The sequence below is a fragment of the Panthera uncia genome, chromosome B1 (genome assembly GCF_023721935.1).
Source record: "Panthera uncia isolate 11264 chromosome B1, Puncia_PCG_1.0, whole genome shotgun sequence".
In the NCBI taxonomy this organism is placed as follows: domain Eukaryota; kingdom Metazoa; phylum Chordata; class Mammalia; order Carnivora; family Felidae; genus Panthera; species Panthera uncia.
Window position 1 is genome coordinate 35,244,121 of NC_064811.1, and position 19,217 is coordinate 35,263,337.

At 39.8% G+C, this 19,217-nt stretch overlaps 2 protein-coding genes across 2 annotated transcripts in view; one reads left to right on the forward strand and one right to left on the reverse strand.

Moving 5' to 3' along the window:
- The window catches only part of GRXCR1 (glutaredoxin and cysteine rich domain containing 1), a 127,553-nt gene extending 109,580 nt beyond the window's left edge, over nucleotides 1-17,973 (forward strand). The window contains exons 3-4 of the mRNA XM_049630443.1: nucleotides 5,725-5,790; nucleotides 16,255-17,973. Coding sequence (XP_049486400.1) covers nucleotides 5,725-5,790; nucleotides 16,255-16,434 — 246 coding nt within the window. The 3' untranslated portion in view covers nucleotides 16,435-17,973. The remainder of the gene's footprint in view (nucleotides 1-5,724; nucleotides 5,791-16,254) is intronic.
- On the reverse strand, nucleotides 3,375-4,323 carry TRIM61 (tripartite motif containing 61). The gene is given in 3 exon segments (XM_049630442.1): nucleotides 3,375-3,882; nucleotides 3,884-4,135; nucleotides 4,137-4,323. Coding segments are annotated over 3 exon segments (513 nt in total). The 5' UTR covers nucleotides 4,214-4,323; the 3' UTR covers nucleotides 3,375-3,698.
- Nucleotides 17,974-19,217: the final 1,244 nt, after the last annotated feature.

The following is a 19,217-nucleotide window of genomic DNA, read 5'->3' on the forward strand; positions in this document are numbered from 1 at the left end:
TGTGGCCTGGTATCTTACCTATGTTTCCTCCAGGGCACCAGTCCAAAACACTATGCAGAATCTGATAGGCAGGTTCATTGAACATAGTTTTTCTTATTTTGAATGAAATAAGATGGTGACCACGAAGGATCATGTACATATGATATTTGGTAACCTTATTGCTCTAATTAATTTCCTTCCTTCATTCTATCTATGTGCTCAGTTACCTACTATCAATCATAAAAATAACAACTTAATCATTACTTTATGGAGTTTTCCCTCATCTTGTTGATTAAGTTAATCGCACCTTATTAGATACACTTTCACAACATCTTGTACCAACAACTCTTTTGTAGTATTCATGACGGTTATAGTTTACATTTATTTGTATGACCTTTTGTTTAACATCTGTCTACTCCAAAAGATTTTACATTCTCTCAGGAACAGGGAGCCTTTTTTTTTTTTTTTTTTTTTGCTTATTGTTTATATCTCAAACACTTAGCACAATGCCTAACCCATAATGGAGACTCAAAATTGTGTTGAATGTGGAAATAAATGAATGGACATGAGTACAAATGAGTATGGTGGCCACTTTTGTACATTCATGGATCACAAATGGTGGGTGAGTGTCCAGCAGCCCTAATCAGCAGGGGGCTGATGTCTTTTCTTAACCTGTTCTTGTTGCCTGAAGGTGTGGGTCTCTTTTTTGATGATTCATGTGACAAAAGATTATGTAGACTGTCTGATCTCTGGGAAGCTTGTTACATATAAAGTAAAGTGACTTGTTCACATGTCACAGCTCACTGCTCAGAATTTTAAGGGGGAAAGAATTTGAGAATAGAATTAATTTCATATATTGGAGTTTATAATGAACTAAGTCCTTTTCTGGAATATGCAATGTATTTGAAATAACTGAAAATACCTGACACTGAAGTAAAAAAAGAATAGAGATGTTCCTTAGCTTCTCTGATACATTCATCCTGTTTGGAGTCATTGCAGTGAAGGCTTTCATTCACTTGGCTTTTTTGGGACCCATGTCAACAGTGAATCCCAACACAGACTGTCATGTTACTCAGACTGGGAGCTATCTGTACCATTTTTTCACTAATAAATTATATCAGTGAGCAGGCAGCATGCATGGAACAATGGAAAGAATGTATGTTTTGAGACAATATGACCCGAGTTCAAGATCTGGACAGGCTTTTTATTGACTAACTAAAAGGTGCTGGGCATGTTCCTTATTCTCTTCAAACTTCAGTTTCTTCTTTAAAAAAAAAAGAGAGATAATAATGCTTATCTTGCACTGATGATTAAAAAAGCCAATGTCTGTAAAGCACCAAAAGCATATTACTAGTATCATTAATTTCAGGATTAAATTAATTTTCAGAAAAAAAGATTCTGAATCAATTGAAAAATGCATTAGAGATATTTCCATAGGTATCCTGGAAGTCTTGGCAAACTATGCCAATAATAGAAAGATTAATTTCTACTTGCATGGAACTGAATAATAGACTTACATTGTAGAAGTTAACAAACTCATATGTGATACTCTTAACCAAATACCAAGCGGGAAAAGATTATCCCCTAAGAATGTTAATACTTAAAAAAGCTCTCAGAGTGCTTGGGTGGCTCAGTCGGGTAAGTGTCTGATTTTCGCTCAGGTCATGATCTCACTGTTCGCTGTTCGTGGGTTCGAGCCCCACAACGGGTTCTGTGCTGACAGCTGGTAGCCTGGAGCCTGCTTCAGATTCTGTCTCCTTCTCTCTCTGCCTCTCTGCCGCTTCACACTTTCTCTGACTCAAAAGCAAACAAACATTAAAAAAAATAATTAAAAAAAAATACGCTCTCTTCTTTGGGCACACAAGTGTCTTTATAGACCAAGTAATAATTAGAATGTCTGTGGTGGAAAGCTGCAGGGAATGAGACCTTTGGACTGGGTAAATGCAGAGCAGCGCAGGGCAGGTTGAGCGCTATCCAAGCCTCAGGATGGGAGGAACCTCATTTTCCCTGACACTTGCCAGCAAGGCTGAGATCCCTATCCTGCCTCAGCTGCTGCTGCTGCTGCTTAGGAGCAGAGAGGGCAGAGATTTCCTTGTCCTGCCCTGTAAAATCTTGCACTTCAGTTCAGCAAGGACAGGTCAGGTGGAGGTTGGGGACTTGGAACCCAGTGGGGAAGCAGGGGATTTTGACTATTGTTTCTGTTCAGTACTTGGCAAAAGAACAGAGGGCTCCTTCCAAGGAAATGATCTGGGGGCGGGCCAGGTGGAGTTGTGGGTGGATGCTATATTGAGTAGCAGCAGTTGAGAGAGGGAGCAAGTACTCAGCTGTCAGGTCTCTGTTGCAGAGAATTTTCTCCACCTTTGGCACTTGGTATGCCACCTGTGCACCAGACCCCAGGTGTGTCTTGAACAGAGTTTGGGTACGTTGCTTAATGTGAGCAAAGCCTGTGTTTCTATTGAAACGTAGAATCTACTCTTGTCGTGTTGATGGTGCTGGAATTATTTGGCTGAGGCAGGGCAAATTTCATGTGTTGATGGGTAATGAGAAAGGCCTTTCCTGGTCTCTGCATCAGATTCTAAACAACTGGCTAAGGATCGCTGACAGCTGAGAGAAGAAAAGAGCTGGAAAGCAGATGCCTGATAGCTTCTCTGGTGCATTCGTTTTGCTTGGGGTCATGTGGTGCATTTTCTTTCATTGTAGAAAAATGATCTATTCCCTTGCTGCTTTAGTTGGTGGACCAGAGTCCCCAGGGGCTTTTCCCATTTTAGCGTGGCTGACTCTTAAAAGAAATAGAATGTAGCAAAAGTAAAATATTACCAGTTATTCCTACATTTTAGAGTTTAATGTTTTGTTTGGTGCTTCCATCACTTTGGTTCTTGCTTTAGGTATGTCTCTTCTGTCCTCCTGGCCAAACCACCCACAAACTAAAGAATATAACCTGCCTTGTACAGTTACGTATATCCTCTGTAGCCCTGTGTGTTAATTCCTAGTGCTTTTTAATATATGAGGTTGACATTTCTGATGGTGATTAAGATGACATGAATTTTATGAGATAAACTGAAGTAAAATAAAACCCAGAACTAAAGGTTCCTATACATCACTACAAAAATTGCCTACCTCATCTTAGAAACCTCCCCTAAGCTTCAAGGTCCAGATCAAATTCTGCCAAGCTCAGAAAGCCTTCTCTGCCATCAATAAGCAGATCCGTTTCCCCCATGTTATGATTTCCTAGTTGCCCTTTTCTGCATCACCCATTTGACACTTCTTTTCTTCCTCCCCCCTCCCTCTCCCCTCCCTGTCCCCTCCTTATTTTTCTTCTTCTTCCTCCTCCTCCCCTTCTTCTTCTTCTTCTTTCTTCTTCTTCTTCTTCTTCTTCTTCTTCTTCTTCTTCTTCTTCTTCTTCTTCTCCTTCTCCTCCTCCTCCTCCACCTCCTTCTCCTTCTTGCCATATTCCTTTAATTGTCATGAAAAAGGTTCAGGGGACTTTAAGGTTTTATATCTATGGTAGATAGTTTTAACATCTGTCAGTAATTCCAGTTTTCACCTTGTATATCTTCCCTCTATCTCCTTTAATAGATGTTTTAATGTGGAAAGATGCTTTTAAAATGTTAGGTTTTCATTTCGTTTCATTAAAATATCCATTTCCTCATCTTGTCATTGCCAAAGAACAGTCTCTTGCTCATTTTTGAGAAACCACATAAGTTGCTCGAACTCAGACTTTATTTCTTCTTCAGTTCCAATGATTTTCTGGTTTGCATAGTTATCCCCTTTTCTACTTGTTCCACTCTCTCCTTCCATGGTTCAGTGCAATTCTCCAATCTTTTCCTGTGATGGGGAACAGCCTTCTCTCTGGGTCAAATGCAGTGATTCCAGTGATCAGTGGAGAAACTACACTGTGGACAAAACTTTCCAGTCCTTCTGACAGAAGAAGGCCACACTTAATTATGCTTTTTCAGATACGAGCTTCTCTTCCTTCTTCTTCCTCTGGCTTCTTCTTATTTATAGTAGCTTAGCGATTTCCATCAAATTGCCCAGCTGGGGATTGCTTATGAATTTCCTTCCTGGAGAACAATAATGGCAAAATGGACAGGGTAAAGTATCATTTAGATCCTTCCAGGACAGACTGACTCAAGAGAGACAGAAGTTATGCCCACACTGGGTCTTTCAAGTAGTCCAGACAGATGGGACAGCTAGCCCCTATTTGGAAGCCTGCCAGGGACGTCACACACTCCATTGAGCCATGAACAAAGGTGGTGGATGAGGTAATCTGTTCTGTAGTAAAGCCTGGCCCGCTAACACTCAGGACCCAGTGAGCGATGGGTATCCTCCCACAGACCTTGGAAACTGACCAGCTTTCATTTTCACCGGATTGGCATGTTGATGATAGCTTGTATAAACCTGTTTATCCCTTTGCCCCTTAGCTCTAGAGTCTCTTGCCAAGAATACTCCACAGGCTGGAGTCGATTACATCCTAGAACAGATTAGCTGGGCTGCTGTTTTTTCCACTCAATGATGTAAAGTCAGGCTAAATGACTTTCCCATTCAAGAAAGTAGCTTTAGGTCCAAGACTAGGAATCTTTCCTGGAGCAAACGGCTGAGCCCCTCTCTGGCCAGAGACTGCTGTGGCCCCAGAGCCTGGTTCCAACACCTATTTCCCATTCTGCATTGTGGTTTACTTTGTTGCATGTTTACATAAAAGTCTATAGTGACCTCCTTATGAACAAGGACGTTTTAAATATCTTAAGTGAGTTTTTGTTTTCCATCCTGCCCAGCACAAATAGGAACTCAAGAAGTATTTATTGTGTGGTGCTATTTCTCCCCATTTTGTTGATCAATCAAAAACTGATTCAACACCTATTCTGTGCCAACAACTGTTATTCCATGCCAGGGAGATGTTGTGAACAAGGCACACATGGTCTCTGCCTTTGATCAGAAATAATTTCCTTCCTTATCGAGGAAAGGAAAATCGAGCAGGAGAATGTAAGAAGAGGCTGGAAAGGGAAGGAAAATCAGGCAGTTGGAAGAAACACTATGATTTGTTTGGAAAGTGCATACATTGCCCCCATTCTCATTTTCATAGTAAAGTTTTAGAAGTTAAAAACAATGGCTCTGGAGTGAGTTCCCTGCTTGTGTTCAGATTCCCATTCTGCTTCCTTTCGGGGTGGCCTTGGCATTGTTATTTAATCTCACTGAGGCTCACTTTGTGCTATTAATAGAGCCTACAACTTCCAATTAGATGATGTTGGGTGCCCAGCTCATAATGTGTGCTTAATTAGTGTCAGTGGTTATTAATTTTATTAGTATTATTAGCTGCCGCTATCTCTACACGTGAAGGAAGGGTCATGTCAACACCACTGGGAATAGGGTGGAGACAGCCCAGGCTGGGAGTTTGCTCAATGGTTTCCTTTCCCAGATGGCAGAGCTGCCTTCAGGCTCTCTGAACAACTCTGAAGGGTGTGCTGGAACCTTACATATCTGGACATAATCTGACATTTGTGGGATTCCCAGCTCTCACCTTCTGCTGGCAGTCGTCCTCTTGCTCCCACTAAGCCTTACTAAATGGGAGAATATATGGAGGAAAAAAGAAATTTCCTCCCTTCTTTGGCCTCCTGGTTGTAAGTTTACTTACAAGGGAAGAATGGTGTTCAATATCTTGTGGGTTAAGCTCTCCTGGCTAAAACTTTGTTTTCTCCAATACTAACAAAATGGATTTTCTTCCCCCACCCCACCCTTTCTTGTTAATAGGGTGCTGAGAAAATTTTGTCAATGAATGAATCAGGAGAACTGCAAGACCTCTTAACCAAAATTGAGGTAATTGTGCTTTTAGCAACTTATTTTTAGTAATCAAAATGTTAAAACACATTCTGATTGTAATTGAGTTTTCCTAATTGAATTTTTCTCCCCATGTTCTTACAAATATGTAATGGGATACGTGTGGCAGTTTTCATTTGGTATCACCTGCCATTAGGTTTGCTCCAGCTAGAGTGACTTTAGTGTTAGCTTCTCCCCACCTCATAGTATTAGGTGAGAATCCCAGTCAGCTTTATTAGAGCCTAATTCTCTGTAATAGAGCTGTTGATGAGGTGTTTCAGAATCAGGCAATTGTCTTGAAGCACGTTTACAATTTTTCATTTAAATTATCTTTCCCACGGACCAGCTTATCATTTCTAAAGATTTCAGAAAAATTATTTCTCCTAAAGTGCACACTTTAACTTTGTTCCAATACTTACAATCGTAGCATCAGAGAAATGCATGATCAAATATGTAGTGTATCAAATCAATATGGAACCAGAGAGTCCTCTGCTAAACTATATTATCAGCCTGTTTCTCTCCATAGGTAGGAAAGTCATATCTTTTCTGGCCCAAACTGGGACACTTTGAGAGTAAAGAGGGTGTGTTAATGATTTCTCTGGGACAGCACACATGAACCAGGACATTCCCAGGTGAATTAGGCAATATGGGCCCCCAGTATCTATAAGCCCTGCCAGCTCTTCTTGGTCTAGTCTCCTCCACTGACCTCACCTCTGATTCTCTACCACTTTTTGTTCTTTAGTTGCAAGAGACAACTCTCTGTGGCTTCTTCCTACCATTCCTTTGTGCAAGCTGATTTGTCTGCCTAGAATGCTCTTATTCCAGGTCCTCATTTACTTACACCATCTTCAAGGCCCATCTTACAGTATCCTTTCTTCCCCAGATCATTCCTGGTCTCTTGCACCTTGGAATTTTTATGACCCTCTTTCTGTTGGGTGCTTACCACAATCCTTTGACTTGTGTATCACCTTTCCTTGGGTATTTGATGGGTGTCCCAAACGAACCAAGGGCTCCTTGGTTTTAGGAATCATGTTTCATTCCTATTGTGATTTCTTTTTTTTTTTTTTAATTTTTTTTAACGTTTATTCATTTTTGAGAGATAGAGCATGAGCGGGGAAGAGAGAGGGAGACACAGAATCTGAAGCAGGCTCCAGGCTCCGAGCTGTCAGCACAGAGCCCGATGCGGGGCTCGAACTCACGAACTGTGAGATCATGACCTGAGCCGAAGTCTGACGCTCAACCGACTGAGCCACCCAAGCATCCCCCCCTATTGTGATTTCTTCCAAAAAGACAAACACAGTGAGGGCATGGACTATATAGTCAGCAACTCCTCTCAGCTTGAAAATCTGTGTGGGTGGACTTATTTCTTTCTTTTTTGTCCCTAACTCGACTCCAACCCCCTGAAACCATGAGTTTAGGTTAATGCATATCTTTTATTTAAATGATTTAACTTGGTTAATATGTATTATTGTTTTCTGTGTACATTTTTGTCATGCTGTTATGTAATATAGCATTGCATTTTTGTTGTGTAATATTTTACACAAATAAAATATTTTTTATTTTGTTGCAAATCGTCTTCACTAGGCACTATGTTTTTAAGGACCATGTATGTTGCTATGTGAACATTTAATACATTTCTTCTAACTACTCCATGATGGAAACATATCTGTATTGTCCAAAGTGGTAACCATGGGCTGTATGTGGCTATTGAGCACTTTATAGTCACTGTTATAGCAAGTAATATGGCTAGTGTGACTGAGAAACTGAAATTTTAATTTTATTTAATTTTATTTGATTCAAAATTAAATTTAAATAGCCAAATGCTAGTGGCTCCTGTTTTGGACAGTGCAGCTCTGTGGTGCCTACCCACTATTTTTTATCTACCTGCTTTTCCATTGATGGATACCCAGATGTCATTCAGTACCCTCCTCAAACACTGCTTCCAGGAACAACCTTGAACATGTTCCTTATGGATTTCTGTGGGAGTAGAAATTGCTTAAGCATACACTTAATTTTCCAAGTAGATGGCTCTCTGGACTGGTTGCACCTTTCAAATACTCCCTGTTGTAGGGAAAGACGTTTTTAGGTGTTCCCACGTTCTTCCTACCCACGATTCTTGACAATATTTTACATTGTTCTCTATTTACTGTTTTCTAGTTTTTGCTAGGGTAGTAGGTGTGAAGATATATTGCCTTAGTGTTTTAATTTACATTTTTCTGATTACCACTGAGTTTGAGTGTCCCATTGTATGCTTGTTAAATTTTAAATTTCTTGGGGCACCTGGGTGGTTCAGTCAGTTAAGCGTCTGACTTCAGCTCAGGTCATGATCTCTCAATTCATGAGTTCCAGCCCCATGTTGGGGTCCATATTGACAGCTCAGAGCCTGGAGCCTGCTTCAGATTCTGTCTCCCTCTCTCTGCCCCTCCCCCACCTTGCACTCTCTCTCTCTCTCTCTCTCTCTCTCTTTCTCAAATATAAACATTAAAAACATTTTAAATTTCTTGTGTAAACTGTGTATTCTTATACCTTCCCTGTGAAAGTCTTGGAATTGTCTTTTTTTTTTCTTGGTTGAGTTTTGGAAGAATCTTCTACATTCTAAATATATTTTTCTTTGTTTTAGTCATTGTCAATGTTTCCTTTCCTTTTTTCAGTTTCTTTCATGATGTCCGTCACCCAACAGAAATCCTGTGATATAATCAAATTGATCATGCTTCCTCATAACGAAGTAGTCTTTTATCTTAACGTTACATAGATATTATCCTGCATTCCCTTCTATTAACTTTATAATTTTTTATACCTAGGTCTTTACTTCATACAGAATGCACTTGCATTTTCTTATTTATAATGAGATAGCTTCCCCAAACCAGCTACTAAATAATCTACTATTTTTTTTATTGCTCTGTTGTGCCAATTTTATATCATAATAAATCCCCATGTGTACTTGGGTCTTGGTTTGACTCTCTACTGAGTTCCTTTGCCAGTCTTATTGTAGCAATATCATCCTGTTTTTATTTCTGTGGCTTAACAGCATCTTCTAGAGTCATATAGGGTAAATCTCTCTCATTACTCTTTTTAAAGATTGATGATCGGCTTAGCTCTTCATGGACTTTTATTCTTTGAGTCTACAATCCCTTAATTCTGCAAGTTGGTGAACACCATCATGCTATATAACATAACCTCTGTCTCTCAGCTCAAAGAATTTTGGAAAGAAGATTTTGTTCTCTTCATCAAATCTGTCTCCATTCTACAGATGGCATAAATAAGGTGCAGACATTTAAGACTATTCATGATGTTGAAAAGAATTGTATGGTACTGACTTCTGCTGTTGTAGGAGCTGTAAGGTGTTATAACTCTGTTGGGCTGCTTTTCCCATGTAACAAAACTGGTAGAGAAATTGTAGCCATCCAAAGAAAGCCCTAATTTGCCTGTGAGAGGAGCTAGGGCTTAAGGCACACTAGCCTAGGTAAAGATATTGACCCTCAAGAGAGGCAGTTGGAAGAGCCAGGAAAAGTGGATAAGGGATGCAAAATTCCAGTCTAAACCCATCCCATTCTTCAAGTTTACTTTTGGCAGTGGAGTAGGAGTTAAATATTCATGAGGTTGGAAACATTGGAGTCTTTACTATGTAGCAAGTAACATTCTTGATGTTTTGTATGTATTAAATCATTGAAACGTCACAACTCTGCAGGTCAGTTTCTATTATTATCCCCTTTTTACTAACCAGGAAATGGAGGCACAGAGATTAAATCACTTTCTGAAGACCTTACAGACAGTGTTTGATTCATGATTATAATCACCCTGACTTAAAAACCCATGGTCTTAAGCATGAATCTATGCTTCCATGACTCTCAAATTAAGTGGCATGTAGTTGTCTGGGAAATCTGACCATATGTGGTAGGACCCAAAGCTCAAGTGAGAAGTTTGCTGTGAGGTAGACAGAGTATGAGGTCCAGGGAACAGACTAGGCTTTAACACCGGACTCTGAAACTAGAGGGGAGGCCATCCTGAAAGATGGGTAAATTGGTGATAACTTTAGAGAGAAACCAGACAGATCTTGCCAAGTTCTAGTTTGCTGTTAGTTCGTACTACATGGTAGATGATGACTATCCTGGTCCTCATAATTCAGGTCCCAGTTTTTAACAGTTATTCCAAATGATGGTGAAGAAAGAGAGGTAGCAGTTATGGTTGGGCCATCGGAAATGGAGTCAACAAATAATTTCAAATTTCCAAGTCAAAGCATCTTAGCATACATCCAGCCCAAGTGAATATTGCTCTGGGAAGTCAAGTGGGCCTGATTCATTGATGAAAATTGTCAGTGGATTTAAACATGAGGATATGGCTAAAGCCAGCAGAAGCAAGTGAAATATAACAATAGCTAGTGTGGATACTTGGGTTCAGTGGAGCTAGGTGCACCTGGGAGGACTCTCTTCCTGAGACAGAATTTGCAGGGTATATAGTGTGAGCTCCTAATATATAGTGTGAGCTAATATAGTGTGAGCTCCATGTGGACACAAGATCCTTGTCTCTTTTGTTCTATTCTGTACCTTTAGTGCCTAGAACAGGGATTGGCAAATAACAGACAATAAATATTTGTTAAGTGAAAAGATGAATGAATCCTCTTTCATCCAAGTTTCCTTTTTTGAAAAGGCAAAGCAGTGAGCTGATGAAAAGGAAGAGAAAAATAATTATTTTATGTAGGATAATGCTTGAGTGAAAGGATGAAATGAAAACACCATTTTAGTAATATATTTATTTATTTATTTATTTATTTATATTAATAAACAAGCAAAGTAGACACTTAGAAGCAAAGAAGTGTCTACGATTCCCCTAAAACGATAACCATGATGGATAGCTGATCCTGCTGGTGTTCACACAGAGGAAGCCCGGGGAGCCTTGAGATGTATTAGCAAACACCTGGTTATGGCAGATACTGAATTAAAGATTGCAGATGGTAGAGAAGCTCCAAGTAAGCTCTTGCCTTGCTATTTTTTTTTTAAAGTTATGAACAAACATTCTTGTCATTTCTAATGAGATTGCCAACATATGCCCATTTCGTGTCCTTTTTTTCTTGTAAAATCTGACTCTCCCCTGAGGGCTGGTGATTACTTATCTATTGCTCGCGAAGAACACAAGAGTTTCAGCTACACACGGAGGATGCTGGAATGGCACAGGCTATTTTTGCAGGACGTTGGTGCTACCAGACACTGTCTTAACCCTCCCTGGAGAAGCACAGTTCTGGATGGCGACCCTCCCAGTGCGGAGGGTGGGGTGGTGGCCACGGCATATTCATAGAAGCATCAGAGACCACTGACTCACCTGGGAAATCAGGCCATGTACTCTGTCTGCCTCTCTCTGAAATCTGAACATCTTTTTAAGTAGGCTTATGGCAGTCCAGCACACTGGGTTCAAAAATCAGACTCCTATATTTAGGCTAATGAATTTAAGATTATAAGCCACAACTTTCCTCTGTGTCGACAGTTAGTTCAGGGGCTTCTTTCTCAAGGCTGCAAATTACGGATGCTGGAAACTCTGATCATCGGGATAGATTGTGTTTATCAGCAGCTTGATCAGACAGAGGTGTTTAGCAGGCACTTAACAAGCATTTTCTGAATTAAAGTGTTGAATGTAGTTTAAAACAAAATACATAGACAGAGGTAAATCATCCAGAGATGATTATATGCAAAGTGTGCCCTCTTTGACAATTTGTTATATGGATAAATTTGCTTCATAGACAATCTGGATGACGAGATTTATGGTTCCAGAAAATCAGGTGAATTACTTCCTCTTTAGTGGAATACTTAAGAGACTTTCAAGTTCTACTAGAACAGGAATAGGTAAATCTGAGGTTAAACATAATAAGTGCATCCATTTCCTAATCTCCAGGAAGATAGTGAAAGCCCTTGATATTAGCATCCTCCTTCTATCTTAGATAATAGGAAAATCTCTTTATATTTCTGAATTTGAGTTTGTGCTACAAAGGAAATCCATTTGACAATCATTCATGAGCTCTACCCTTTCATCCTCATCCTGTCGATCCTTTGTGAGAGACTCCGGAGTTCTTGTGTGCTTTAATTCCGATGACCACAGTATGGCGTGGACCCATTCAAAGCTAAGGGTAGGGCTGAGGGCTACTATGAAGTGAACAGGGATGTGTCTGGCCTCACTGCTTTATCCCCAGTGCCTTCCACAGTGCCTGGCAAGTAGACACTCAATATTTGTGGAATGAATGAATAAATGAAAGTGTCTCACCCTCTGAGTCTTTTTTTAAAGTCTCTCGCCAAGTGTATGAGAACAGAGAGGTAAAAAGAGAGGATGATTTCTCACTCCTTTTTTTTTTTCTTGAATTCCACCCCAAAGGGACGTGCTTCCACCCAAACCACTATTCAAAGGAGGGCCATTCTGTGAACTCAGTGCTCTGTGTGCTGTTCTCACCCAGGGCTGCATGGTTTCTCACTTTGCTGGGCAACTGGGCACTAAAGAGCTAGTTGCTTGAAATTCAGTGTTTCTGCAGTGGGCTTCTTCATTGAAAGTGCAAGTCTGTTTTGTTGCTTTTAATAATGACTGTTGTTAACCTCAGTTCCTCCTTCCTCCTTCCTAGAACATTGTCCATGTTTGGGGCAATTTTCTAGCCCCTTTAACACCTGTACTGGGGGCACAACCATCTACTTACCTGCATCTGATACATTTAATACAAGCCAGTTTTTTCTCATTGTTGGAACTCTTTAAATTGGAACCACAGACTAACAAAACTATAACATTATAACAAAAGTGCTCTCTGAAGGAGATAGCTAGGGATGACTGAATTATTTATTTTTATTAGAGGAACAAATGGAGTAGATTGTAGTGGATGGTGTATCAGGAATGAGATACCTGGAGGCTAATGGAGCAGTGAGAGCTCAAGACCCGCTCAGAGCCACCCCCACTTCTGCCTCGGTCACAGCATTTATCATTCAACTCTTTTATGTTTGAGGATCCCATGTAATGTTATCTGACTGAGACTATTATGGATGTAAATAAAGGTGAAAAACTACTACTAAAGAGGAAAGACCATGAGATTTTCTCTTTTGTTAAAAGTTTTTATTTGAATTCCAGTTAGCATACAGTGTAGTGTAAGTTTCATGTGTACAATATAGTGATTCAACACTTCGTAACAACAGCCGGTGCTCCTCACAAGGAGTGCTCTCCTTAATCCCCATCACCTGTTTACGCCTTCCCCCCCACCCACCTCCCCTCTAGTAACCATCAGTTTGTTCTCTACTATTAAGAGTCTGTTTCTTGGTTTGCCTCCCTCTTCTTTTTTTCCCCTTTGCTCAATTGTTTTATTTCTTAAATTCCACATAAGAGTGAAATCATGTGGCATTTTTCTTTCTCTGACTGACCTATTTTGCTTAGCCTAATACCCTCTAGCTCCATCCATGTCATTGCAAATGACAAGATTTCATTCTTTTTGATGGCTGAGTAATAGTCCACTGTTTGTATATTTACCACATCTTTATCCATTCATCAGTTGAGGGACACTTGGGCTGTTTCTATAGTTTGGTTATTGTAGATAATGCTGCTATAAACACTGGGGTGCCTGTATCCCTTTGAATTAGTATTTTTCTTTTCTTTGGGTAAATATCTAGTAGGTGGGAATGCAAACTGGTGCAGCCACTTTGGAAAACAGTATGGAGGTTCCTCAAAAACTTAAAAATAGAACTACCCTATGATCCCGCAATTGCACTGCTAGGTACTCACCCAAAGGGATTTGCTCTTGAAGAAAGTTCTTCAAGTTCCAATTTTCTAATTCCCCTGTGACCTAAACATTTCTTATAGTCATTAAGAGTTTTTGTTTCTTCGTTTGTGAAATCAGGCACGTGTGAGAGTTGGGTATAGACGCTATATAATATGTATGCCATTCTTTTCCTCTCCTCAGTTTATGGCTGAAGCAGCTAATTTTTACTGAGAATGGAAATGCCTTCACAATCTTTCCAATCCTGTGTTCCAAGACATCAGCTGCTTTCCCAAGACAACTGAGCATTTCATACCTTCCCTGTCAGCAACTTCTCTATGAGGGATGCCATACTAAATATGGACTGCCCACTTACATATAATTCTCAGATAAATGAGAAATAATTTTTAGTTTTTGTATGTCTCATGCAATGTTGGGGACATACCTATACGAAAATTTATTTGTAGTCTCTCTGAAATTCAAATTAACCAGGCATCTTGTATTTTTAATTGCAAAATTTGATGATACTATTCTACTTGAAACCCAGATCTAGTTATAATCTAGCACTAATGGGTGAAGTCCCCGAGTCAGGGGCCCTAAAGGTCCTTTCTCCAGGACCTAGGCCAGCCCAATATCTGTTCTGATCAGTAGGTCATTGTATGTGTGTGTGTATGTGCGCACGCGCGCACGCGTGTGTGTGTGTGTATAATTTTTTTGAGAAAGAGAAAGAGTACCTGTGTACATAAATGGGAGGGAGGGGCAGAGAGAGAAGGAGAGAGAGAATCTTAAGCAGGCTTTACACCCAGCACAGAGCCTGACACGGGGCTTGATCTCACAACCATGAGGGTATGACCTGAGCTGAAATCAAGAGTTGGATGCTTAACTGACTGAACCACCCAGGTGACCCACAAGTCATTATGTATTTTTAATATAAACTTCTGGCACAGCTCTCGTGAATGTCAAGAATCTATCTATTTTATCATAGTTTTAAAATTTGATAAGAACACCATTATTTACTAATTATATTATAATTTGCTTTTATTACATTTTTTTCCCTTATAATTTGCTTTTAAACTACCCTCTTGTTCCATCACTGGGTTTGGTTTTATTCAATTTATTTTCTAAAAACATTTTAATATTATGTAAAATTGTAAATTCACTATACCATGTTTTGGTCAATACTTGCACAGAGAAATGACAAAAACCCGCCTACAAAGTAACTAATTGCTACACACACTCAATCTAACTTTCTGGAAGAGTTTTGAATCTGTAGTCTTGATAAAGTTCCCTCTTTGTGTCATCCGGTTTGCCAACCACTACTTTCCATCAAGTAATTCTGTGCCGCTAAAAATGAGGTATTATGTGGATTTTGCCATCTTGACATAATAGCTAAGTCAAACTATATTGGCAGGTGAACTTTGCTATACACAAAAAGTGCATATCTGAAAAGTGGGGACATAAATTTTGAAGCAATCATGTCCTTAATGTTTATTTCCCGAAGCACATTCCATAAAGTACTAATTGTGAGAGAATTATGGTTGTTTCCTGGGAAGAGTTATCATAGCTGTAAGTGCTGGGGAAACGGTGGGTTAAACCCAGTTAATCAGGTTCCTTTTCATTTGGCTGCTTTGGAGACTTGAGTACGTGCAGTTGTGAATCTCCAGAGAACAGCCATATGTCTGTGTATATAAACCACGTTTGAGTGTGTTTCTGCCTGTGTGTGTGTGTGTGTGTGTGTGTGTGTGTGTGTATTGATTCACATTTCCCAGTTTTATTTTAGCAATTATTCTCTTCACAAAGCCAAGCTTTCAAATATTGCTGCAAACTCCTATTTTGCAAGTCAGAAGCTTGATATTAATTCACTTTCACCTCGTCTTCATTCTGTAATGGCTCCTAATCTCCCCACCACTGATGGATACCACTAGTGAACTCTGGCAAAGGATATGTGCTCAAAGAAGGAAATAGAAATGTGTGTGAATAATTTTCAAAATATTATCCTCGATACAATGCACGGTTACTTTCATTTTAGTAGGAGAGTATTTTATCTTTACTTGAGGTAGAAAGGCAGATAGCCATTGTGGGGCGTTTTATGGACTTGGATAAATACCTTAAGATTTCTATGCCTATTTCCTTAAATATAAAATAAGGATAAAGATACCTGAATATCTGCTTTGCAGTCGAAGGTGTCTGTATGTGTAAAGGATGGGATGAGGGACGATTCTATACAATAATGCATTTGAAAGTGCTTTTAAAAAAACAAAGCATTATTCAAATGTGCAATGTAACGATAAATCTTCAGTTGATAGTGGCTCTTTCACACTCAGCTTTTAGTGTTTTGATTTTCCAGACTCACTATTAGTGATACTGTTCTATGAACAAAGATATTAAACCGTTAGGAGGTACTCAAGGGAAAGTTACAGTACTTCCCTCTAATGAAAATAACCATTTCCTGAATTGTTTGGTTTGTAAATATGTGTTTTCATATGATAGATCTCCTGAGATCTGGACCCTTTAACCTAAAATGTACCAGTCTTCACAAAACAAGGTTATGCTATTGATGGCCATCAACGGGGTATTAAAGAAAACTTCAGCTAGCTTTCCCCCTGGGTCTCTGCATACATGGTAGGTGATTTCAAGTCCACAGCCAGCATTGTTTTACGACCATCCACAATGCAGGCAGACAGGAAGGCTGGTTGAGTTGTTCATGCTAACGCCTCTTCTGTCCTCTCTTGTCCCCCTGCCGCCCTCTACAGAGAGTGCAGCATCCACAGGAGTGTCCCTCCTGTGGAGGCTTTGGCTTTCTTCCGTGCTCCGTGTGCCATGGGAGCAAGATGTCAGTGTTTCGAAACTGCTTTACAGACTCTTTCAAAGCTTTGAAGTGCACTGCTTGCAACGAGAACGGCCTTCAACGCTGTAAGAGCTGTGCTGGTTAGCCGGAGATCTCACCCAGGGAGAGCCTCGTTTTATTAACTAAAGTCAATCATATGGTTTATACGTGTTTTTATTTTTAACTGTCATGTTTATGAGTTAATCAATAAACTTTGTTTAGTATAATTGCCTTTGTTTTCAATTTTTGCTGTGGCCATTTTCATTGACTCATGAAATAAACGTTTGTTTAACACCGATTTGCCATGCCCTTTGCTAGACCCTGGCTTCTCATTGAAATTAGTGGAGTACCCAGTACCCTTTCAGGATATCCAAACTCTGATTTGTTAAACGTGTTTGAGTTTCTAAAGAAAAGACTCACTGTATGTAATAGTGCCAATTGCAATGTCACCCTTTTGTCTAGAAGGAGTTACTCCAACTCCCTAGATGCATAACTCATTTCTGTGTGTCTCAGCTACAGAGAAGAAAAGAGCTCTGGACAGTGGAAAAAAATATGGTCATATTTATACTTAGAATTTTTTAAAGCTGTAAAATAGTCTTAAAGATGATAACATTAGTGACAAATCACTAATGTTATCAGGTGGATTTCTTGGTGATGATGTAAAAGTTGCCAGAAGACTTATCTGGATTTAGTTTTGTAACATTTGCTTTGTGCTATTGTCACTGAAAACCCTTTAAAAAGGTGCTGTTGTCAGGGGTGCCTGGGTGGGTCAATTGGTTAAGCGTCTGACTTTGGCTCAGGTCACTATCTTGTGGTTCGTGAGTTTGAGCCCTATGTTAGGCTCTTTGCTGACAGCTCAGAGCCTAGAGCCTGCTTTGGATTCTGTGTCTCCCTCCCTCTCTGCTCCTCCTCCATGCACACTCTCTCTCAAAAATAAGTAAACATTAAAAATTTTAAAAAAATAATAAAAAACAAAAAGCTGCGACTGTTTGCACACATAGGCAATGTTAGTAAAGTGGACAAAAAGAAATTATGTTATAAATATTGGACACCCCAGTCCATGTGTCTGTATTCTGACGGATTCTCTTATGAATGACCTTAATAAACCACATTCTCAATATTTGTGAAAAGGTAATCAAAACATTTTACACCTCAGTATTGTAAAAAGATACAAATTCTTACTGAGTACTTACTAATCAGTGAGGCACAGTATAGGGTATGGTTTTGGTTTCATGCAGTGTATACTCTAAGAAGGAAGGAAGTATTAAACAAATAACTGTAAACAGGATGAGTCTTAGACCACAAATGATCTAGTGTACTATGGGAATGATAGCAGATGGACCAACTTAGGTGAGTTAGAAATGGAAAGAAACGACTTCGTTGAGCAACTGATGTTTAAACTCATGCATGAAGGGTAATCAGAAATAAGTTAGCCAAAGAGGAAGGGGGATTGTGCGTCAAGTAAAGGAATAGCACATGTGGAGTCCCAGAGGTCAGAAAAAAGTTGTGTGTTTGAGGAATTGTAAGAAATCCAATATGGGGGATTATAATTGGTAACAGTGGAACAGTTTATAGCAGACGAAGCCTCCTACTAATAACACATTTATTTGGAACGAAATAATGAAAAATAAACAACTGTTGAAGGCATTGGAAAACAACAAAAACCAGAAAGGAACTGGAAAGAATTCAATCGCTGGAAGAAGGGAAACAAACAAAATGAACCTACATTTATCCAGCTTATCCTCTGAGAACACTTTCCAGTTTGCACAGGATACAGCTCATAAAGAAAGTGCAAACTTACTGGATTAAAGAAATAAATATTGACATTTGGGCCTCCAGGATGCCTGGAATTGAGTGGAAACTTCTAAGAAATGAGAGGACCAAGGAGAGGGGCACCCCCAAATCTGTTCTTTAATTCCACTTAATTCCTTGCCAGATTCCCAATGTACCTACGCAGGGTAATATACTGGGACCAGTTGCAATGTATGGGGGTTTTCCCCACACCACCAAGCAATTCTCTGACACCAGCTGGGCATCCTATATTTCAACTCAATTCTGACACTGTCTAATCGGGAGAAAGTGTCAGATCCCACAGGTTAAAGGCTCAGTCCCACAGGACAGCCTTCCCATTACCACTTCAGATGTCTGCCAAAAAAACGAGGTTGTCACCAGCACTTCTAACCAATCAGCTAGAGATATGAGGTTCCAATGACCCCCAACCTGGGATTGATTAGAGAACCCAAAGAGACATCTTATGTGCTAGATGACCAGTTTATTATAAAAGGCTATAACTCAGAAAAAGCCAGATGGAAGAGAAGCATAGGGCAAAGAGTGGGGCAAGGAACGTCTGCGCCCTCTCTGAACACTTTGAGCACATCACTCTCCCAGCATCCCCACGTGTTCACCAACTCGGAAGTTCTCTTAAATTCTAAGGGTGCCAGAAAAGGGCACAAAGACCAACTGTGTATTTATCATAAATCACGATATCCCCCAGAAAAAAGAAGTAGCTGAGAGGCCAGAGAGTTGTGCAGAGATTTCAACAGCTGCTCGGGTTGCAAAGTCAGAGTTTGGAGTTCAAGTGGCCCACACAATGGATGTTTCCTTGAAATCCCAGAAGGGCCCCATATTTAGAGTAAAGCCAAGGATTGAGGGCTATATTGTAGAGCTAAGGGAAAAAACAAAACACACTTGCCTTTAGAGCGCCAAAAAACTTTCATGATATCATGGTATCTTTGGCTGCTTGCTAGAGCAAAACCCAACACTTGAACTAAGACTAGAAAGGAACTCATTGAATATGAAAATCGATAACTAACATTATATTTAATGGTAAAAATATTAGTTTCCCCTTGAAATCAAGAAGAGTACATGAATGTTCACTTTTATCACTCC